Source organism: Rhinopithecus bieti, unplaced genomic scaffold (assembly GCF_001698545.2).
Source record: "Rhinopithecus bieti isolate Rb0 unplaced genomic scaffold, ASM169854v2 scaffold_56246, whole genome shotgun sequence".
Lineage (NCBI taxonomy): Eukaryota > Metazoa > Chordata > Mammalia > Primates > Cercopithecidae > Rhinopithecus > Rhinopithecus bieti.
Window position 1 is genome coordinate 809,093 of NW_016821943.1, and position 24,262 is coordinate 833,354.

The 24,262-nt window shown below is 47.8% G+C and overlaps 1 protein-coding gene across 4 annotated transcripts in view; it reads right to left on the reverse strand.

Annotated features, from left to right (window-relative positions):
• The window catches only part of HDLBP (high density lipoprotein binding protein), an 87,504-nt gene that overhangs the window by 11,137 nt on the left and 52,105 nt on the right, over positions 1-24,262 (reverse strand). For all 4 annotated transcript variants that reach the window (XM_017860657.1, XM_017860658.1, XM_017860659.1 and 1 more), the window contains 16 exons: positions 22,730-22,945; positions 17,216-17,422; positions 16,799-17,014; positions 15,994-16,200; positions 15,673-15,780; positions 14,243-14,347; positions 13,808-13,886; positions 11,006-11,145; positions 9,406-9,510; positions 9,165-9,278; positions 8,239-8,325; positions 7,936-8,067; positions 3,800-4,018; positions 1,581-1,802; positions 1,241-1,459; positions 295-433 (listed from right to left, as the gene is read on the reverse strand). In XM_017860657.1, coding sequence (XP_017716146.1) covers positions 295-433; positions 1,241-1,459; positions 1,581-1,802; positions 3,800-4,018; positions 7,936-8,067; positions 8,239-8,325; positions 9,165-9,278; positions 9,406-9,510; positions 11,006-11,145; positions 13,808-13,886; positions 14,243-14,347; positions 15,673-15,780; positions 15,994-16,200; positions 16,799-17,014; positions 17,216-17,422; positions 22,730-22,945 — 2,515 coding nt within the window. The remainder of the gene's footprint in view (positions 1-294; positions 434-1,240; positions 1,460-1,580; positions 1,803-3,799; positions 4,019-7,935; positions 8,068-8,238; positions 8,326-9,164; positions 9,279-9,405; positions 9,511-11,005; positions 11,146-13,807; positions 13,887-14,242; positions 14,348-15,672; positions 15,781-15,993; positions 16,201-16,798; positions 17,015-17,215; positions 17,423-22,729; positions 22,946-24,262) is intronic.

Below are 24,262 nucleotides of genomic sequence, written 5' to 3' on the forward strand. Positions count from 1 at the left end.
GGGACTGAACTCGGGGCACCCGAGGATGAGGCTGCACACTCCTCATCACCTTGGGACTCACTACCTTGCGTGTTTCTAGGACATGTGAAGGTCACCTGGTCATTCTGTCAATAACTGACATAGCCCATCTTTTAAAGGCCAGGGAGTGACCCTGAATCTCTGGAAGCCCCCAGAATACACAGATAGTTTTCCAGCAGAGACAGGAAAGAGCCTCACCAGTATGTGCGACAGCTCCGCCTCTCACGTGGGAGGCACCGCTATTAACAAGCAGAACAGGGCTAATGGGGGACCCACCTGGGTTCTCCTCTCTGTCTGGGAATTTAATTTGAACATTGAAATCCCGAGTAATCTGCTGGATTCTGGAACCTTTGGGGCCCATGACAGATCGATGGAATTTCTGGGGTATAGCACATTCTAATGTCACCTGAGCTTCCTGGAGGGAGGTACACAAAGAAAAAAGAAAACAACAAAGATTAAATTCCTTCGGGCCAGTTTTACGGAACTCTTCACACCACCTTCCTTCCTGTTCTCTACAGCCACTTGGCACAGATGCTCCCCTTCTCCTGAGTCCAGGGCTCCAGGCGCAGGGAGGACGGACGGTAGCAGGACAGGTCTAAGGGGGTGGGCCTCCTCTGAAATGTGCCCCAGAAGGCCAGCTGCCGTCCCTGGAGGGTGGCCATTCAGCCAAGGGAGTGGGACCTCCTGGGGTAGCCTCTGACTCCATGAGGATGCAACAGACTTGATTATCAGGGAAAGGGCACCCAAGGCCCTGGCAGGTGAGTGACCTGGAGGGGACACTCTAAGGACTGCTTTAGAAAAAGACCACGTCTTCTCGTGACTTCCTGTGGATTCACGTGGATGCCCTCAAATCGATTTTCTTTCCTTCACAGAGGGGAGGAGTGAGCTGGCCTCTTAGACTGCATTTCCATTTTCTCTGACCCCTTACAGACTGCATTTTCTTTCTTTCTCTTGCTTTCTTTCCTCTCTCTCTCTCTCCTCTCCTCTTCTTCTCTCTCTTTTTTTTTTAAAGTGGTTCTCACAGGCAGAATTCTCACCAGCTATCAGGAAGGAGGCCAGACAGGCTGAGGAAACAAGAGCAAGCACCCGAAAGCCCCTTCTGAAGCCTTCCGGGGCCGTATGAGGGAGTCACCTGCCTGCCGGGTGGAGGGAACACCCATACATGGCTTTGGTGAGTGGCCACTGGGGGTGAGAACCCGTCCCTGAGCACCCAAGTGCCTACCAGGTCCTCAATGATCTCCTGAATGCGTTTCTTGGCTGCCTCCACACAGTCCTTGGCGCCCTTGAGAGTGACTTTGTCGCTCTGTGTGCCAGAGCGTGGGAAACTGACCATCACCCCGCCATACTCTTCAGCAATCTCCCGCAAGACCTGGCCTCTCCGGATGACAAAGTGGCGGTGGTGCTTGGGGTCCACCAGCATGGAGTCTTCCACCACATTATCCTGCAGTGTTAAGAAGAGATGGAAGATAAGCCACCGCACCACGGCCCCGGCAGAGTCGGCCGCCGAGGCCCGCACCCCACCACGGCCCCGGCAGAGTCGGCCGCCGAGGCCCGCTCCCTACCAGGTTTTGGATCAAGGCCTCCAGCTCCTTCTGTGCCTCTCGGACGGCGTCCTCCTTTCCAATGATGGTGATTAGGTCCTGGTCCTTGTCCTCAGCCGCGGGGAAGATGACGCGTGCTCCCGTGCTGTCACGCACCTTACGAATTTTGCCGCCCCCCTTGCCGATGAGGAATTTGTGGTATTCTGGCTTGGCACGGATGTCAACAGTGAAACTCTTGGTTTGCTGCAGAAACCAATCCCGCTCTGTTAGCCTGACACCACATGCCTGGACCACAGTGAGGAAGACAAGAGGGCCTGAAGGGCAGCAAGGTCAGGCTCCCCTTACATTGTCACCAGTGTCCTGATGTTGCACCAATATCCCCAAAATGGGGCCAGCACACCTCACTGAATAAACAAGATAAATACCCAGACAGTCCGCACACATAACTTCTCTTCCACAACAATCAGATGCTGGTGGTAATAAACACATAGGCTTAGAACCCTGGTCCTGCCACTTACAAGCACTGACCAAACTTCTCCAAGCCATTTTTGATCTGCACAGGGGGAGAAGGGAGCAGCGTGCTGCACGATGTGTTGGCAGAGTGCACATCCTGGTATGCCCAGCAGAGCAGGAAGCAAGCTGCCCAAGAGGCTTGCCCCGTGCTCCCACTTTTCTACCTGCTTCCAGACCAAGCACACACAAATCTGGGCCAGGCTTCCTCTCCTCCCACGAGTGCTACAGATCAGCCCCCACAAAACCAGCCACTCCCCAAGCTCAAGCTCAGAGGGACACAAGCCAACCAAGGCTATAGTTAGAGACCAGCCCTCAGAGGCCTCATGTAGCATGACACCCTTGTGTGGCAACAAGAAACGAGGGTCCTCGAAAGGCCCTGGACACTGTACTTGTGGACACCAGTACCTTTGGCAGACTCATGCAGGGGAACACAGAGAAGGGTGCTGCTCTACGTGACTCACATCCACAAGGATAGCTCTTGCCTTTCTCTGGACCCAAGACCCGGCCCGCAAGCAAGAATACCAAAGAAAAATGTGCTAGCATAAAAATATTAAATAACAACTTTGCTATCTTTTAAGTGCAGGTTTCACCAAATACCACCTAGAGACTGCTGCTTTTCAAAGACACCCAGGAATAGCAGCATTAGTCAAAAATCAGGCAATGAATTAGGCAAATCCACTCTAGCAATATGGTAAAAGACACACTACCAAACTTACCCCAGAAATGCAAGGCTGGTTAAACATAAAGACAAAAAAATCAATCTAATACAATCTAACGACAACAACAAAAAAAGACAAGAAATATGAGGCTCCAGATTAGAGAGAAACACAACTCCACAGACCACGTGATTGTTACATATAAAATAAGAATTCACAAAAAAGTGACTGGCACTAACATACATGAGCTTCATTTAGCAGTCTCATGAAAGTCCACATACAAAAATCACAAGCACTTCCACCTGCTAACAACTGGAAATGGAAAAAAAGTGCCATTTATAATAGCACTAAAAGAATGACAGCAGTTAGATCTGCTAAGTCGAACATAAAAATGTGCAGGATCTGTATGCTAAAAATTCTAAAGCACCAATGAAGAATCACAGACCTAAAAAACATGGAGAAACGACTGAGTCAAGACTGCCAAGCTGTCAGTCCTCACCAGCCTCATCTTTCGATTTAACACAACCCCAATCAAAGCATGAAAATGCTTTTTTCCTACAAACTGACAGGCTAATTCACCAAGGGATGTAGAGCAGCCAGTTGAGAGGGCTTACACTGTTGATTTCTAGACTTCCCATAAATCTGGTGTTACCAGAAGAGCCCGGAAACATATCCACAGATAGGTTTTGACACAGGGACAACAGCAATTCAATGGGCAATCTTTAGAGGTGATGAAAATGAATTGTGATTATTGTGGTCGCATGTCTCATGTTAATTACAACTCAACTACACCTGAAGAATGGTCGATTTTTCTGTAAATCATACGAAAAAGACAAAAGCACCCAAAGCCAATAAGCCAAAGAGCGTCGTTACCTCCTGTATACATGAGCATCTGGACCTGGAAGGGCCTCCAGGGACAGCAAAACCAAGAAGCATAAAAAGTATATTAAAGAGCTGTTTTCTGACCTGCCACAAAGGGAGGGCACTTAAGGCTTTCCACCGTGAGAAGACAGAACACTGTAGTGAGGACCAGGCTTGCTGCCAAGAGTCACGCTCCCTCCTCATGCTCACCTTCTCCTCCGCCAGATGCAGGAGCTGCTTCTTGGCCTTCTCCACATCCGAGGAAGGGCCCCTGATAACAACGGTGTCGCTTCCTGAACCTTCCACGGGAAAGTGAATGTGGACCCCGCCGCACTCCTCCATGATGGAGCGGATCAGACGGCCCTTGGTGCCAATCAGGGAGTTGTGCAGCTTGGCAGGGATGGAGACCTCTACCTCGGCTATGTTGGCCTGAAACCAAACACACAACAGGAGGGGGAAGTCACATTTTTGTGGCAAAAGGGCAGAGGAAAAGATAAACTATCATCTTTGGTGGTGGTGAACACACAGGCTTAGAACCTGGTGCTGCCACTTACAAGCACTGACCAAACTTCTCCAAGCCATTTTTCATCTGCACAGGGGGAGGAGGGAGCAACGCGCTGGATAATGTGTTGGCAGAGTGCACGTCCTGGGGAGAGTGGGGTGCGTCCAGCAGAGCAGGCGCACTGGGAGGTGTTTAACTCAACAGGACCCAGCGTCCTCGTGGACGTGTGTTGGGTTGGAGGGCAGGAGCTTGGTAATTTCAGACACACATAATGCTCTTCTTCAGTCAACTCTCCGGCTCTGCCAGAGGTGGGTCCATATGCCTATGGATGAACTTTTCCTATTAAAACCAAAGGTTCTGCTTTCAGCCAAGATGCAATACCAGGGACTGGACTGAACTTACTGCCTAATGGTGATTTTCACGACCCTGGAGACAGGAAACAAGGTGAGCCCTACAACTGCCCCAAGTTGCTGCTACAGTACAGGAAGGTGAGGAAACGGAACCATCCAAGATAGCAAGAACGGGAGGTCAGAGCCCAAAGAGACGCATCGAGAACCTCCGAGATCTGGAGACCAGCCACTCATATATTGACACACGTGAGGAAATCACCTTGGGCCTGGGAAAGAATCCCCAGAAGGATCACAGGAAACAGTGCCTGCAGCTCAGCTGGGGCCTGGTCCAGAGCCGTCCTCAGCAGGTTCAACTTTCTGGGACGTGGAGTATAGTACTCAGAAGGATCTTACCTCAGCAGTGGAAATATTTGGACCTGAACTAAATACTGGTCTGATCCTCCCTAATAAACTTTAAAAGCAAGTCCTAAAAGGAGCAAAATGTTTCAGAGTAACTTCACAAAGCCAAAAAAAAAATGCAGAGGAATACAAAAACACCCTCATTAAGAAACACCAGAAATGCAAAGAATAGGGGGAAAACCCACAACGGGGAAAAGAAAATAGAAAACCACCCAGAAATGACAGTGTTAGAATCAGCCAGCCAAGGACAGTAAAACAGGTATTTAACTGTATTGTCTATGGCCAAAAGCAGAAAGACTGAACATGTTAAGAACTGAAAATACAGAAGATACTAATTCAGACTGAACTTCTAGAGAAGAAAATAACGTCTAAAATGAAAATTATATTAGACGAAATTAGGCAGATTAGAACACTGCAAAGAATTAATGAATTTCAAGAAACTCATGGAGAAAACCAATATGGCCCCTCCCCCCACTCAAATAGACAGAGCACAAGTAGAAGACAATGAAGACCCCAGTCACTAGACTCCCTGACGGGGAGACAGCAAGGAGCTAACAGAAAAAAATACTCACAGTGACCAAAAATTATCCACATTTGATGAAATTCTGAACACACATATTCAAGAAGCTTAATAAACACCAAGCTAAGAAACATGAAGAAAACTACACAAAGACACATCCTAACTTGCTCAGACGGTGGTAAAATCCTAAAACCAGCTAGAGGGAGGTTTGTCATGGACAGAGGAACAAAGCCGGGGAGACGTCAGCTTTCTCATCAGGAACAACAGGAGACAGCACTGAAGCCAAGTCTTGAAAGGAAAAACCTGCCAACCTAGAAACCTTTATGCAGCAGAAACATTTTTCAAAAGTGAAGGAAAAAAATACTTTGAGACATACAAAAAGTGAAGGAATTCATTATCAGATACACACTACAAGAGATGTTAAGTGTTATCTTTCAGACAGAAGGAAAATGAAGACAAGCAGCACACCAAGCAATGAAGAGCTCTAGAAATGGCAACTGTGTGGATAATACATACATTTTTTCATATTACTTAAACCTCTTTAAAAAATAATGGATTTTTTTTAAAGGTTAATAACGTAAACGGTAGACTGAAAGCCAACCATATAAAATCATCACATCGTGGTGACTAAGCACATGGGGATGGTGGCAGTTATTGTTTAATGGGTGTAGTTTCTGGGTAAGATGATGGGAAATGCTCTGAAAATGGACAGGGTGATGGTTGCACAACCTTGTGAATGTACTCAGTTGAGTTAACCATTCAAAAAGGATTAAAATGATAAATTCTGCTTTGTATATTTTACAATTGAGAAAAAAATTACAGTAAAAAAATTACAGTAAAAGCAATTTAACCATGTGTTAAATATATGTAATAAATGTAAGTATGTGATATACAACATACATATAATCACAAATGTAATTAAATGCAAACATTATAACTTTTTTTTTTTTTTTTTGAGACAAGGTCTGGTTCTATGGCCCAGGCTGGAGTGCAGCAGTGCAATCTCAGCTCACTGCAACCTCCACCTCCCAGGCTCAAACCATCCTCTCCCCTCAACCTCCTGAATAGCTGGGACTACAGGCATGCAGCACCATTACTGGCTAATTCTTTTTGTAGTTTTAGTACTGACGGGGTTTTGCCCAGGCTGGTCTTGAACTTGTGAGCTCAAGTGATCTGCCCACCTGAGCCTCCCAAAGTGCTGGGACTACAGGAGTGAGCCATCATGCCCGGCCACAAACATCATAATCTAAAAAGCAGAGATAGATTTAATGTAAAAAGCAAGCTGCCAAAAAGATACCCACTTTAGTGTCATATAAAGTAGGCCAGGTGCAGTGGCTCACACCTGTAATCCCAGCAGTTTGGAAGGCCAAGGCGAGAGGATCACTTGAGCTTAGGAGTTTGAGACTAGCCTGGACAACATAACAAGACCTCATCTCTACTAACTGCAAAAAAAAAAAATTTAGCCTGGTGCGGTAGCATGCGCCTGTGATCCCAGCTACTTGGAAGGCTAAGGTGGGACGACTGGTTGAGTCTGGGAAGCCAAGGCTGTAGTGAGCCATGACTGCACCACTGTACTCCAGCCTGGACGACAGCAAGACCTCATCTCCAACAAAATTTTAAACATGGGGGGGGAAGATAACACAGACTTCGGAGCCAAGCACACTACCAGGGAAAAGGCATCATTTTATAATGGCACAGATTACATATATTATGAAGGAGAGGTAACATCAGTATTGACAGCAAAAGGCTAATGCAGGACTATTCTAAAAAAACTTCATGTTAATAAATTTGACAACTTGGAGAAAATAGAAAACCCCTTGAAAGACACTAATTACCAAGTACACACAAAGAAACAGATGATCTATCCATACAGTATAATATTACCCTGAAATAAAAAAGGACAAAGCAATGATATAGGTGACCACACACACAAATGTCAAAACATCCTGCAAAGTGAAAGCAGATGGGCCCAACAGAGTAGATGCTATGATTCCATTCACACAAAAGTGTAGACAATCCAAAAGCATCTACGGTGGCTGAAAGCAGACTGGCGGTTGCCTGGGGATAGAGAGGTGCGGGTGAGGGGACTGTGGTTTTAAGGAGCTGCCAAGTGGGATGGAGGGAGACTAAAACAAAATGGCATGGGACATTTTTGGGGTGATGGTGGGGATGATTTCATGGATGTATACAGATGTCAAAACTATTAAATTGTACACTACAAATATGTACAATTTACTGCATGTCATTTTTTTTTTAAAGGAAAGAAAATACCATCAATACCTTCAGATAAGATTTTCAGGTAACAAAAAGAAAATGTCTAATAAGACAAGTGGCCATGTCAAACGTTACTGCTGCAGGTCCGGGTAAGTAAGCGCCATGAGAGACAAAGGCAGAAAACTGCTGACCAACTCAGCAGCAGCTTGGATTGAAAGCTGCAACGTGCTGCAATCTTCCACATATGCCATCTGAGTCCGTGCTGGCCCAGTGACCCTGGTGTGACTCAACCCCAGGCTCAATCTTAGAGGCTGTTAGAGATTTTACTGGAGGATCTCCATTAGAAAACATCTCCCATTACCAGGTCTTTCTGAATAGACAGAATCCTGCTCCGGGCAGCTTCGCAGTTGGCTCGCTTGCCTGTGATGATAATGGTCTCTGAATTGCTATTCTCTGCTGGAAGGTCGATCTTGGTGTTGCTTTCTTCACGAATCTACAGGAGAGAGATCACCATGAGAAGCTGACTAGAGCCCTCCCGGAGTTGAGACACAGTTGAGCACAGGGCTAGAAGTAAGGAAGAGTCCCTCCTAGTCTAAAACCAAAAGGGTGCAGGGCTACAGGGGACACAGCAAGAAGCAGCAAGATGCAGGGGACAAGCTATCACCTTTTTAATGTTTGCGCCTCCTTTCCCAATGATGTTCTTGTGAAACTGTTTGAAGATCGGAACAGAAATTGAATAGCTATTTTCCACCTTAAAGACAAAAAACACAGCCCGATTCACCACCTGCGCTAGAGAGTGAAATACAGTATCCCTTCCACCCCTAAGGGTAGCATGAACACGACAGGGCACTGGCATTTGCAAATAAACCTTCAGGGGTTTGTCATGAGAGTACGTAAAAGATCACTTGCCCAACAACTAACTTACCTTGCAAATTACAGTCAATCGACGCAAGTCCACTTTTTGGCTAAGAGAGAGTTCATGCCCCATGCCAGGATCAGAGCTGGCTGAGGAAGAGGCTCAGAACACATGGAGACAGCACGGACCCCTACGCTCTGGGCAATTCTGCACTCGGCAGTGATGTGACAGCAGCTCACAGTGCTGGAGTCCCTCACCATCGCCTCTCCCAGGGCAGCCATCAGCTAAGGTGAAGCCCATGGAAATACATGGGCCGCCTATGGCCTTCGCATCCGCTGCTCGCTATACTTTCTAAACCTGTTCCCACTTCAGTTTTTGAGAAAGATAATAAATCAGTATATGACTCATTTCACCTGTTATACCTCTCATCTTACTGGATGGGACAGTTTCTCTAAGTATCTGAAGACTCCTCAAGGAAACAAGGTAACTGGGCATGAGAAAAGCAAATCTCCCCACCTGAATCGCAGTCTTAACAATGGCTGCCAATCTAAACATCCAGGTATTAAGTGAGAAGCCGTCACCACTTTGTCCCAAGTCCCTGGATGGAAGCCCAGCCCAGTTCCTATGTGCTTTCTCCAAAGCAGGGGTCCTGTGGGGGTCAGGACTTCTGACAGGACACACGCCCCACCCACCACAGGTGCTGTCATACAAGAAAGGATGTAAAACACCCCTACCAGATCTGCCACCATCTTCTGCATGTATTTTGTGCACTTTTCCACCTCATTCTTGGGTCCTCTGAGCTGGACAATGTCACTTTTTTGTGCTGGGTCTGGAAAGTTGATGATGACCTAGAACAAATCATGGGGAGACTAAGTTCAAGTACGAGGAAGGTCATATATCCCAAACATCAAATATTCCTTAAGCGTGACTTGGACCACTCCTAGAGAGTTACAGAATGTCTCTGGGAAACTTTACCTCTGGGAATTTATCACGAATTTCACGGATCCGTTCACCCTTCTGCCCAATGATTGTGCGATGAAATCTTTGCTCAATGATTAGATCCTTGGTACGCTCATTTTCCTAAAAATACAATTAAAGTAGATGCCATTTATCACAAGCATGGTGAGCAACTCCCCGCTGACACAAGGGGACACCAGGGAGCCCTGGGCGCAGTCCTTCACAGAGCAGGTGAGGTGGTCTCCAGGTGGCACCTCATAGCACCCCTGGGAGCAACCAGCTGTTAGAGTGCACAGCGCATGGTGAGTGCTCTCGCCAAGCATCGCCACACTCCGCAACACTGGCTGCGCGCCACTTTCCTCCACAAAGTCCAATTACGGAACTCACTGTAGGACCCTTCAACCGAAAGTGCCATCATGACAGCGGCAATTACCAAAGCAGTTCAGCGAGCACTTCTGTTTTAACAGGTGCTACAGGGGAGGCCCAGCTCTTCCACTCGGAGGCTTGGCATTCTGCACAGCAGTGAGTGACCCCTTCTGAAGAGAAGGTGGCTCGGACCACTTTCCCTGCGTGGCTAAGAATGTTCAGCACAGGGCACTGAACCCATATGGCTCTCAACTTCTTCAACAGGCCCCATTAAAATGTCAGAAGAAATGCAGAAGAATAAGCAGAGCTGGAATCCAGGGAAGAACACCATCAGCCTACCAAACGTTTCTGAGAATTCTGAGAGATTCTGGATCAAACGGCTATTGGCTGACAGAGAAATAAGGGCTCAGCAGTCAGGAAGGGCATAAAGCAGCCAGGACCACGGACCTGGGCTGGAGGCCAGGCTAAGAGGAGAACCTGGGATATGAGACTGGGGAAATGAGCACCGGGAAGGCCACAAGCAGTGGGAGGCTGCATCACACCCTGGATTGCAGCTGAGGGCTATAAAAGAGGTCTGCCAATTTGAGATTCCTCATGTGGGTACTGGGGTGAGGTGAACAAAGAAGCCCCTAAGCGAATGACAGGAACCCTGGGGCATGTTCCTCACACAGTCAGGCCAAAGGGCTGCTGCAGGCACTCACGCAGTCTTTGACTTCTCTGGATACTCAAAAGACACCCAGAGACTTTCAAGTGTGGGCATCTGACTCACAGAAGCAAGGGTGCTCACAGCTTGGCATAAGCATGTATGAAACATCGGGGAGCCCAGAGCAGTGCAGTGCTTCTGCCAGGTGGTAGAGAGCAACAGCCCCCACTTCAGGTTTGCAGTGATCCTCGAGTTTGGCCTTACATGAGAACCACCTGGGATGCCTTTGAGAATCCAGAAATGTCTGTCACAATCTCTGGAGATGGTACCCAGGCATCTGGGAACCCAGGGTGTGGCCAAGGCCAAGACGCTGCCACACAGTCTCTGTGCCCTTCTAGCACAGCACACAGCCATGGAGGACAAGATGTGCAGGTGACCTGGGGAGGATAAAGGAAATGTGGCCCCAGGGAGTCAAATCCAGTTCCAGTGCAACGTGGGATTTGTTGACTTCCATTCTCCAAGGCCGCACACCACAACACACTACTCCTTAGAGGGACCCAACAGACGCAAGGTCAGTGCCTTCCTATAGGCCCCGGACATGGCACTTACCATGCGAGATGCAAGCTCCAGCAGCTCTCGCTTGGCCTGCTGCACACCCTGTGGGTCCCCCTCAATGCGGATCAAATTGCTCTTCTCACTGTCAGGAGGGATGCGCACGGACACCTTGTACTGGTCTTTGATTCTGTTTACTTAGGAACACAAAAGGAAACACATTTAGGACACAGACCAACAACATTCTGCCAGTGACTAACAACTAGGCAGGACAGGGCTAAAGTGCCACATCACCTTATCAGTGATTCCCATTCACCAAAAATGATGCTTAGCTTCCAAAACAAGAATCTCCCTTGTCTAGAATGCGGGCCAGTTATGATCTTGACCTGGATCACAAGGGTTCTGGAGGACAGGCTCTCAGCCTCGACCACAAGTTGGCAATGCCCCGAGACCTTCAAGTAACTGATGATTGGGGCCACTCAGTCTGGGATTTAGCTCGTCTGGGGTATGGCTGGGGCTTCAGAATATTTAAAGGATTCCAGGTGTTTCTAATGTGCAGTAAGTCTGGGAACTACTATTCTCAAGTTAAAAAAACCACACACGTTAACTCCACACAAAAGCATCACTGATGCTAAGAGCCTTGCGGGGACCATGCTGCTGCCCAGAGACCCCATCTACTGTTGGCTCAGATTCGAACTGAGCACTTCACTGTCTCTGCAAGACAAGTGCTGTTGCAAACCCTCCTGCTGTCAACCTCTCTGGATAGAACCCAGTACCCCCAAGTTAGAGTTCCAGGTCCCCCAAACTCTGGAGAAGCCGTATCATCAGGAAACAAGGCAGGAATCTTGCCCACTGTGCAGTAAAGGAAAGCCCAGCTTGCTGGAAGGACCACCAGGAGGACTTTTTGTGCATCCATCCCGAACACATGCACATGCAGAGGCAGCAACGAGGCGATGCGCTGATGGAGGGTGACATGGACATACAGCTGTTCCAGGTGGAGCAACACAAGACAAGAGAAGCAGAGGACATGGGAGCTGGGCAGCAGGTTTTTTTAGATTACGAAGGAAAACGAGTTAGGAACTGCATGAGAAGAAATCAGAACAGACATGACTCACTAAGCTATATTCTGCAATTTCTCGGGGGCAGAAACTAGAAATTAATGTTAGAATTACACTACTGTACTTCCAGATATATGTGTTTTGAGACAGGGTCTTGCTCTGTCACCCAGGCTAAAATGCAGTGGCATGGTATGATCACGGCTTACTGCAGCCTTGACTTCCTGGGCTCAGGTGATATTCCTGCCTCAGCCTCCTGAGTAGCTGGGACCACAGGCCTGGCTAAATTTTTCTTTTTTGTAGAGATGGGGGTCTCACTATGTTGCCCAGGCTCATCTCTAACTCCTGGGCTCAGGTGATCCTCCTGCCTTGGTCTCCCAAAATGTTGGGATTACAGCCAAGAGCCACTGTGTCAGGCCTAAATAAACACTACGGTTAACCAAAACCAAAACAAAACATAAAAGCAAGTTTATGGTGTGTGCATGGTTCAAGCAGTGCACAAAAAGGTCACTTTGTGCCTGTAGACTCTCGTCCCTGTCACGTAAAATGACCACAAAACGTAAGACTGACATCAGAGAGCTCACCATTGCACAGGCCACAGCACAGCTGACAAGCCTATGTTTACTCGTAACAAAAACGGATACACGGACTTCAGTCATGTGATGCAGGTTGGTGTCCCACTCCCTGGGAAAGGCTCCTTCATCCACTGAACTATCCAGGAATGGAGGACATGCTTGCCTTCTCACCTTCCACCCCGCGCCCAGCCCGACTCACACTTTTAATACCAGCATCTTGGGAGGCCGAGGAGGGCAGATCACCTGAGCCCAGGAATTTGAGACCAGCCCGGCCAACACGGTGAAACCTCGTCTCTTCTAAAAATACATTGCCAGGTGCGGTGGCTCACGCCTGTAATCCCAGCACTTTGGGAGGCCCTGGTGGGCAGATCACAAGGTCAGGAGATCGAGACCATCCTGGCTAACACCGTGAAACTCCGCCTCTACAAAAAATACAAAAAAAAAATAGCCAGGCATGGTGGCGGGCGCCTGTAGTCCCAGCTACTCGGGAGGCTGAGGCAGGAGAATGGTGTGAATCCGGGAAGCGGAGCTTGCAGTGAACCGAGATCGCACCACCGCACTCCAGCCTGGGCAACAGAGCAAGACTCCGTCTCCAAACAAACAAACAAACAAACAAAATTAGCTGCAAGTGGTGGCATGCGCCTGTAGTCCCAGCTACGCAGGAGGCTGAGGCAGGAGAACTGCTTGAGCCCGGTAGGCGGAGGCTGTAGTGAGTTGAGATCACGCCATGGCACTCCAGCCTGGGTGACAGAGCGAGACCCTGTCTCAAAAAGAGAAAAAGTATCCCTCCCTATGTTGTTTTTACTTGGGCTCAAATCTAGACTTTTTTTACACTTCAGTGAGTTCCAGATCAGCAGTTTCCATGTTCAGAAGGCATGAGTACTACAAACACTGATGGGCTAACCTAGCAGATCTGACTGAAATACAGAGGATGCTGCCCTTGGGCGTGCCTTCAACATGGCCCCTGTGGGTTACCTGCGGAGGGCTTAGATGGATTTCCAAAAGTGACAATTCACCCACTGGCCAAACAGCTCTAATCCAACCACTGCACCAAGGGGAAAAGGAAAAGTGGCCTCTTCCCGCAGGCAGGAGGATGTAAAGTCTGAAACTCCCATCGCAGGTAGCACTGGGCCTGGACTGTCTGCACAGACGTCCTAGTTCTCACAGCTGACACCCCAACAAGGGTCTCAGGGCACACTGGCCCCACTGCAACAGACAGCTTCACTCACTGTTCGCGCCGCTCTTCCCAATGAGGTGCCTGTGGAACTTGTGGTCGATGTTGATCTCCACGTAGTCCATCCGGTTAATCTGCAGGAGCACAGAGGTCCATGGATGCGCCCAGTTACTTGGTCAATGAGCTGAACCAACACCCGGCCGTCTCCATGGTCGCCTTTTCTGACCCCTCAGCTGTCAGGAATTGTTGGAGACTGCCCCTGTGTCTCCCCTGAAAGATGCCTTCTTCAAAATAAAGTTTCCTCTACCCACAACTATTCCAGGACTTCAGCCAGCTTCTAGTTGTTTCAGAACTTAGTACTCACCTAGCTAGGATGCCCTGGGTGCCTGCGTGCCCAGCCACGGGGGATGTCACCGAGAGATGACCACCCATGCCCAACTCAGAGCCTCCCTTGTCACCAGCACACACAACATTCCAAGGGGCACCTTACCAAATCTTTGACCATGCCTTCTATCTGTTCCTGGGCCACATTGACATCCTCTGTAGGGCCCTCCAAGGTGATCTTGTCTTCGCCCTCTGTGAACTCGATGTGAACCTACCACACCAAAACCACACAAAAAGAGATGGCTAAAACAGAATGGCACAGCTGCAGCCCCTCAGCTCCCAGTGTGCAATTGCTGGTCCTCAGGGAGCCCACGGGTGCTCTCTTGGGAGTGGCTTCTGATCCCAAATTGCCTCATATATATGTGAGGGAAAGAGGGACATATCCACAGACATCAAGCAAAGCTGAAAGGGAAGGTTAGGGAGCCATAATCAGGAAACTCAACACTGTGGCCAAATAATCTTGCCTTTCACTGAGAACACAGTTTGCTCCACAGAAGCCACTAACATGAAGCATGCAAGATGCTCATACATCATCTGAACTTTTCCAAGGCCTGGTCCTCTTCAGTTGCATGAAGAATGAGACGGCACGGATGGAATTTTAAAACTAGTATAGCTGCACCAAAGTGGCAAAGGAACTGGCTCGACGTAGACAAGGCTGCCAGCCTTCCTGGTTTATTACCCTCCAGGTCAGGAGTTAAGGGAGGGAGACTGGTCCTTATATGAAGCTATAAGAAGGAAAAGGGCTGGGCATGGTGACTCACACCCATAACCTCAACTTTTGGAGAGGCTGAGGCAGGAGGACTACTTGAGCCCAAGAGTTCGAGATCAGCCTGGGCAACATAGCAAGACCCTGCCTCCACAAAAACTAGCCTGGGATGGTGGTGCGCGCCTGTAGTGCCAGCTACTTGTGACGCTGAGACGAGTGGATCACTTGAGCCATGAGTTCAAGGCTGCAGTGAGCTATGATCACGCCACTGCACCCCAGCTTGGGTGACAGAGTGAGGCTTTGTCACTAAACAGAAGGAATAAAATAAAAAAAAAATTATTTTTAAAAAGGACTGTAACATTAACTGGAAACACATTTTAAACAAAACAGGAATTAAATATGATGGTTGGATTCTCTGGTATTTCTTTCTTGTTCATGTTTTCTGGATGCTACAATCTCCTTTGGTAAACTGAGAAAGCTTTAAATTCACTCTTAATACAATTTGTATACAAGTTCTGCTCTTCAAACGATTATGAAGTTATTTCACCATAATTACTAAATGACATGTTTCCTAAGATACTTATGAAACCTAGTAACACACAATCCTCTCTGGTTAAAGACTAGAAGGATGGTACAGACATCTACAGACATTTATTCTGCTGTTCTTCAGCTAACATGGAAGTTGACCATGTCAAACAGGCCAGTTAATTCAGAAAAATACACCCGTTTTCAAGGGCATCCACAGTACAAAGGTCAACAAAGCAATGTCAGAAACAGAAAGACAGAAAACAAGACAAATTCAATACAACAGGTGAAAAACGCGTCCTTACCTTTGGCATCTGCTGAGTGATTTTGGCCAGGTTCTGCCCTTTCTTGCCAATGATAAAACGGTGAAGCCAGGAAGGGGCGGCAACAGAGGAGACGGTGAAGCTATTGGCCTAAGAAAACGGGAAAACAGCCATGGGTTTGCAGAGCTCAAGGTCACGTCAGTGAAAGCCAGGCTGCTCACCTGGGGCTCAGAGACGCGCACTCCCCAAACCTAGGCACCTGCACTGTGTCCAGGCCCCAGGATTTACAAATCGAGAGCTCATCCATGAAGGCCCCACGGACTCCACTCAAAAGAGACACATTTCATGCTCAGAGGCAGTTACCTTGGCATAGACTTCAGTCAACGCCTGACCTAACTTTTCAGGTTCGCCTCGAAGTATTACAGTCTCAGAGATGCTGTCTGAGGGCGGGATCTCAACGGAAACTCCAGTTCTCTCGAGGATCTCCTGCAATGAATTGCCCTTGGGCCCGATGACATACTTGTGCTGGGATTTCTTCACTTCCACTGCGATGGTTGTAGTCTTCTTTTTCTAAATAAGAGCACCATAAGGGGCAGTCAAAGGGAAAGGTATGGGAAGCGGCAGGTGGGCACGGCCACTGCTGCAGAAAGCAAGCCAAAGTGGCCCAGACTACAGATGCTGATCCCAAGAAGTGAACAACAGTGATCAGGACTAGCCAATCCCCACCAACTTCACTGCTCAAGACTGGATTTTCCCCAGTCTAGTCACCCGCCGGCTGATAACCTTGTCCTTGAACACTGCAAAACACCCAATCCTTTCCCTCAATTAAGGAACCTGTTTCAGATCTCAAAGTTCACTAAGCGGAGCTAACAGCTTAATCTAAGACGTGAACGAGTATGGGCTGTGCGTCTGACCTGGGGCAGCCCAGCTGGCAGCCTGTCAGCACAGCCAGAGGCCCAGGACGGCAAGGACAACTGGCCTGCAGATGCTCAACAGCAAGGGAGGGGCGGGCACCGATCTTACACGGGCCACTCTAGTGTAGAGACAATAAGCATCTTCATCAAGGACAAAAAGATAAGGGGCTGAGCCAGGCCTTAACTGAATCCCCAGACCCAAATCCTAGCTTCTATTCCTGCACATGGGGATTTGCCTCCTCTAAATCATGTACCTTCTCCTCATAAATCTTCTTGATGCGAGCCACAGCCTGAGCCAACTGCTCCTTCTCTCCAGTGAAGACAATCTCTGTCCGGTTCACGCTGGGTGGGGGGATGTTGATGCGTGTCCCTGTCTCTTGCATGATCTCGCCGACCAGTCTATTATACGGCCCAGCGATGAAGGGGTGGAATGCCTTTTCTACTTCTAGCCTCTCCACAGCACGTTTGTCCTGGAAAGGAAGGGATGACCTGATGAGAACAGGCCTCTGAAAACAAACTGGGGACAGACAGGGCTTCTCAGGGTTGGAGTCAAGCCCTCTACCCCCCACCACCTTATGCCTTTACCTCCACACTGGACACGGCAACCCATGAGGGAGTGCGGTCTGCACAAGGAGGAAGGCAGGGGCACGAGGCACTCACACACGCCTCACCTGCTCGGCAGAGATGAGTAAGACTTCGTGGCGAGCTTTCTCGATGCCCTCTTTGGTGCCGGTGATCTTGATCTGATTGCTGGGGTCATCTGGGCGTGGGATCTGGATTTTGGTTGCAGTTTTTAGCTCCAAGTCTTGCAGTTTCTCTCCATTTTTGCCAATAACAAAGCGATGGTGTTCTTTGGGAATGGCAACAGTTGCTGAGGCCTACAGCAAGAAAAGAATCAAGGAAAACAGAATATTTGTAGGATCTGAAGGAGCGTATTTTTCCAAGACATTCTGGCAGAAACACCATCTTTGCTTATTCTTGCCCACCAGCCCCAACCCATCATTAGAACAGTGTGAGCTTAAACATCACATGCTTGGGGAAGATTGCCCTGACTCCCAGCCTAGCGTAAGTTCAAGTGTATCTGCACTACTAACCATCCACTGGAATATACACCCACAAAGGGAGGCAACAGTTAACATCCACAGAAGCTGGACAGGAAGAAGCATGACTGCATATCCAGAAACCCTGAAAAAACTGCTGGGTTAAATTCTATTTATAGCAGGGAGAAAAGACTGAAATCCAGAAGTTAACAACATTAACTTCCACAAACAACAACTACTTGGAAGATGTAATGACAGAGATGCGTTTTTTTTTTTTTTTTTGAGACGGAGTCTCGCTCTGTCGCCAGGCTGGAGTGCAATGGCGTGATCTTGGCTCACTGTAACCTCCGCCTCCCAGATTCAAGGGATTCTCCTGCCTCAGCCTCCCGAGTAGCTGGGACTACAGGCGTGTGCCACCACGCCCGGCTAATTTTTATATTTTTAGTAGAGACAAGGTTTCACCATGTTGGCCAGGATGGTCTCGAACTCCTGACCTCGTGATCCACCCACCTCGGCCTCCCAAAGTGCTGGGATTGCAGGTGTGAGCCACTGCGCCAAAAGATGTGTTTCTAATAGAAAAAAGGACAAAAGAAAAAAAGGACAAGAAAATAGCTAGACAAAAAGCCCAACACAAGGCAAAGTATGTGCATTAGAACTTAGAAAACACTCCTTAAAAGAGCTACAAGAAGGTTTAAGTCGATGGCAGTTAATATTCATACAATTTCAAACAGCTGATTATAAAGGTTGTAATACAGAACAAACAAAAATAAACCAGAAAACCCTGAAAAAGAATAGTGCAGGGTAGAGGTGTTAACAGTGGTCCTAGACATTGAACACGAAATCATTATCATTAATATAGGAAATCTCAGTATATGGAAAGACAGACCTGCTGCTCTGAACTGAAAACCCAGAAATAGACCTAAGTTAATATAAACAACTAGGACATGATAAAAGCAGCCACTCAAGCCCACTGGAGCAAAATGTCTTTTCAAGATAGTGATGGCACGCCTGTAATCCCAGCACTCCGGGAGGCTGAGGTGAGAGGACTGTTTGAGCCTAGGAGTCCAAGATCAGCCTGGACAACATGGTAAGACCTCACTTCTACAAAAATTTTAAAAATTAGCTGGCCGAGGCCAGGCACAGTGGCTCATGCCTGTAATCCCAGCACTTTGGGAGGCTGAGGAGGGCGGATCATGAGGTCAAGAGATCAAGACCATCCTGGTTAACATGGTGAAAGTCCGTCTCTACTAAAAATACAAAAATTAGCTGGGCGTGGTGGCAGGTGCCTGTAGTCCCAGCTACTCGGGAGGCTGAGGCAAGACAATGGCGTGAACCTGGGAGGCGGAGATTTGCCCCCCGGCCCCCCGGTGGGGGGACACAGGGGGGCCCTTTGTAAAAAAAAAAAAAAAAAAAAAAAAAAAAAAAAAATTAGCTGGCCATGGTGACATGTGCCTGTGGTCCCAGATACTGGGGTGGCGGAGGTAGGAGGACTGCCTGAGCCTAGGAGGTGGAGGCTCTGGTGAGCCGTGATCACGCACTTCAGCTTATGTGGCAGGCTGAGACCCTGTGTTAAAACAAAACAACAACAAAAAAATAGTGCTGACAACTCGAAAGCCATATGGAAAAAGGTGAAACTTGATCAGTGCCTCAACCCTATTTGCAATAAATTCCAAACAGATCAGAAACTGAAATGTAAGAACACATTTAAAAGCAACAGAAGAAAATATAAACTTGCTTGTTTACTCTCACTCTATCACCCAAGCTGGGCTGCGGTGGTACACACACTGCTCACAGAAGCCTCCACCTCCCAGGCTCAAACAATCCTTTCTCCTCAGACTTCTAAGTAGCTGGGATTACAGGGGAGCGCCACCACGCCCAGCTATTTTTTGTAGAGATGGGGTCTGGCCATGTTGCCCAGGCTGGTCTCAGATTCCCGGGCTCATGCAATCTGCTCACCTCAGCCTCCCAAAGTGCTAGGATTACAGGTGTGAGAGCCACCGCCTGATTTTCCTTTCTTAAAAGCACAATTTTCCTAGCTCTGTCTTCTGAAAAAGCCTAGAAGCTCTTGACAACCTAGTCGCCATGTCCACCTATGGAGACTGGAGTTTCCAGCTGCAATTTCCTACTCAAAAGGTTCAGAGTTCATAGAGAAATAGCCGACTCAAGGTCTGTGGAAGGAAATATGTAAGATTAGCCTGAGGCATCTTTCTGTGTTAGAAATTAAGAAGTTATTTATTTATTTATTTTTGAGGCAGAGTCTTGTTCAGTCGCCCAGGCTGGAATGCAGTGGCGCGATCTCCGCTCACTGCAACCTCTGCCTCCCGGGTTCAAGTGATTCTCCTGCCTCAGTCTCCTAAGTAGCTGGGATTACAGGCGTGCACCACCATGCCTGGCTAATTTTTTTTTTGTATTTTTAGTAGAGATGGGGTTTCGCCATATTGGCCAGGCTGGTCTCGAACTCCTGACCTGAGGTGATCTGCCCGCCTCGGCCTCCCAAAGTGCTGGGGATTATAGGCATGAGCCACCACGCCTGGCCAGAAGTGACTGATATTAATGGGTCATGACAGAAAGCTGCAGGGAACAAAACTGAAAGGAGGGGACCCACTGGCCAAAGATGAAGCATCTCCAGCATGAAGAATGGCGGACAGTGCCTGAGTTCATGATGACACTAAAAGAGTCACTGATCAACACTGCAGTCGCTGGAGTGCCAAAGAATCAATTATTTATCTGGCACTTCCCACTCAACTGCTGATAAAGAAAAAACCTTTACAAGAATTATCAACTAATGTATGAGCAGGGAGAGAATTAGAAAAGCATAATTTGCAACCCTTAACGAATCTGGGCAGTAACCACCAATTGACAGTAAAACGATTACACAAACCACTGATAGGGAACTTTACAAGGGAAGACCCAGACCCGAGCCTACTGATCAATCTCAAAATCAGTACAAGCAGAACAACCAGCTATCACAGCACAGACTAAGCACCACCTACAGGGTTTTCTTGCCAAACAAGCTGACTGTGGAAGTAACCAAGCCCCTAGAGATCTAATACCAGTTCGCCAAAAAAAATCAGTGACTAGCAGAACAAACCAAACACCCACAGTCCCCAATCATCAATGGTATTAAAAAAAGGGAGGACTGGCTGGGCATGGTGGCTCACGCCTGTAATTCCAACACTTTGGGAGGCTGAAGTGGGTGGATCATTTGAGCCTAGGGGTTTGAGACCAGCCTGGGCAACATGGTGAAAACTCGTACCTGCCAAAAAAAAAAAAAAAAAAAAAAAAAAAAAAAAAAAAAAAAAGCCAGGCCTGATGGTGCATGCCTGCAGTCTCAACTACTTGAAGAGCTGAGTCAGGAGGATCACTTGAGCCCAGGAGGTCAAGGCTGCTGTGAGCTGTGTCTGCACCACTGCACTCCAGCCCGGGCAACAAAGTGAGATCCTGTCTCAAAAAAAAAAAAAGGGTGGGGGGTGGTAGGAGGGAGTAAGCACGTTAAAGAATGAGAAGAGACTTAGGACTCTATAATCAAATACAACACTGGGACCTTGTTTGGACAACGACTTGAACAGACCAACTGGAAGAAACATCTTTGAGATGGTGAGGAAAGTCCAACACAGACTGGGTTAAACACAGGTATAATATTAAGAAACCACTATCAGTATGATTACATGAGTTAAGAGCAGAATGACTATACATATGTATACATAAAAACATGGGAATCTCTTTAGTAAGGCACAATAATGTATCTGGGATTTGTTTTATGATAATCGAGGAATAGGAGAGAGTGTCAGGGGTGAATGTCTTCATTCTGATCCATATATTCAGTGAAGTGGCCCTTTCCCCTGCAGTGTTCATTACAAAACAGAGGCTCAAATATCCACTGACTGGCAGACACCAGCAAAACTTTCAGAGCCTATTATGCACTGGCTACAATGCTGGACAATTACGAGCAACACTTTCACCTTCCTAACACTCCAGATCCAGCTCCCACAAGATCAAGGAGACTCAGCAGCAGATGGGAAGAACCCCCATTCCTAAATAAGCCTATGCAGTACAACAGCAGTCATGCAACATTTTAATAAGATTGTTTACATTTTTCTTGGTCTTTAAGTGCTGCCAGTTAGGGAGAAATGCATCAGAGATTTGCTTATTACAAATGTTCTTCCTAACTCCATGAAGCCAGCTGGGGTTGGGGACGGTCCCGATGCCCCCATGTGGTTAAGTGGCACAGCTGGACCTGCATCAGACGGCACTCCCCTGCCTCGCCTCCTGGCTACGCCCTGCGCTCCTACCCCTCGGCCCCTCTCCCATCAGATCCCCACCATCCAACCACTGTGCTCCAGATCCAGCTCCCACAAGATCAAGGAGACTCAGCAGCAGATGGGAAGAACCCCCATTCCTAAATAAGCCTATGCAGTACAACAGCAGTCATGCAACATTTTAATAAGATTGTTTACATTTTTCTTGGTCTTTAAGTGCTGCCAGTTAGGGAGAAATGCATCAGAGATTTGCTTATTACAAATGTTCTTCAATAAAGTCCAAGTACTGGGACTGCCAAAGACTAGGAAAGTGGCTTAAAATATAATTTGAACTTGTAATCTCCTAAATCTGGGGCCTATTAACATGTAGTTAATGAACACACCAGCAAAGCAATGGGGACCACCATCTTCACCACTCAGCAAGCCCAGTTTCTTTTAAGTGTCTCAAACTCTGGGACAAGCTTCTAATTTTCAGTTTGGCCAGATGTGGTGGTGTGCCTGTAATCCCAGCTAACTGGGAGGCTCGATGGAGGACTGCCTGAGCCCAGGAGCTCGAGGCCACAGTGTACTGTAACCACACCTGTGAAGTGCCACTGCACAAAAGCCTGGACAACAAAGTGAGACTTTGTCTCTTAAAACAAAAAAATTATTATTACTTTCAAGTTCATTCACTCAAAGAGCAAAAATGGTAAGTGTCCCAGTTCTATTATTAGTTTAGTGAGTTTTTTCCACTAAAAATGCCAGAGGACTCTAAATGTTGCTGTCCCACCTCCAAAAGACTGAACTGTCCCATTCGTAGAAGGGTCCAGTGAAGTTCTAGCATCAGGAGCCGAGTAATGGAACCGGTACACAGTCACTGGGGAGAAGTAGGCCTCAGGCTACCCACCTGAGTCTGCAGTCTAGCAACAATGTCCTTCCGAGCTTTCATGACAGCATCCAGCTTTCCTGACACCATGATGGAGAGGCCTTGGTCTTTGGCCAAAGACAGCTCCAAGTGAGCACCGGTTCTCTGCATGATCTCAAGGCAGATTTTTGCTTGTTCACCTTCTCCAAATTGGTTCATATCCTTATATTTTCTCTCCTCCAGGGGTACATGGAACACCTGTTCAAAAAAGATGAAAAAAGGGAAGGTTAAGAGATTAAAAGAAAGCCAACAGACAGGGAGTAAAGAACATGTGTTCATCACCATCCACTCACAAAGTAGCCCCACCCTGCCCACAGGCACTGCTCGAAGCCCTGGGATAAAGCAGCTGAAAGACACGGAGAAAGCGCCAAGGTCAAGAGGCTGGCATCCTAAGGAGGAGATAACTACATCGGCTGCACAAATGAATGAGGCAGCTAGCAAGGGCTGTGATGAAATCAACAGGGGGAAGAGAGTGTAAGAGAACGTGGGAGGTGGAGCCTGGGGACGGCCAGGAAACACCTTCCTGAAGCATGAGGCAGCTATCCATGCTAAGAGGTGAGGGAACTACGGGTGTATAGGCAGGAAAGCCGAGGAGGTGGATGGGGCACCTGATGAGCACACCAGAGGGGCACAGTTCAGAGGATCACCCATCCCACCCCGTAGTAAAAGTCAATACAGACTTTCAGCAGGAGGCATATTCTGCTTGATGGCGCAGGGTCCCTCCTATTGCTTTATGGAGAAGAACTGAGGAGGGACAACGTAGAAGCAGGAGGAATCAACTACCCTGGTTTGAGACCACAGTCACCAAGTAGACAGCGGTACATTTAACAAAACCACTAACAAGATAGCAGACAGGTGAAAATGGAAGGACTGGGATGCAGCTGTTTATGAGCCTAAATTTCAGGGACGACGCTGGCAGAGAGATGATAATTTTCCACCATGACCAGAAGATATGAGTTTATATAAAAGTTTTGAAACTCACCAACATCTCAAATTCAGGTAGCAGAGAGAAGGGCTAGTGAAGCCAAAGAAAACCAGGAAACTGGTTAACCGCTTCAAGAAAGTGGGACGATGAATAGAGAACAGAAAACAGGACCCACTCATCTGACAAACACTGCCTGCAAACCGACCATGTGCCAGTCCTGCTGAGTACTAGTATCCAGGGTGGACATGAGACAAGTGGTCGACAGAAACATCTCTGGGGTGGGGGATGATTTAACGTGAAGGCCTTCTCCCTTTAGCTACTCAAAGCATTCTCAATCTTGAATGTTCAGAAACTCTATGCTTGGAAGGATAGGTTAAGAAAGCACAGCAACTAATTTTTAAAAATTTTAAAAATTGGCCGGGCGCGGTGGCTCAAGCCTGTAATCCCAGCACTTTGGGAGGCCGAGACAGGCGGATCACAAGGTCAGGAGATCGAGACCATCCTGGCTAACACAGTGAAACCCCGTCTCTACTAAAAAATACAAAAAAATTAGCCGGGCGAGGTGGCGGGCACCTGTAGTCCCAGCTACT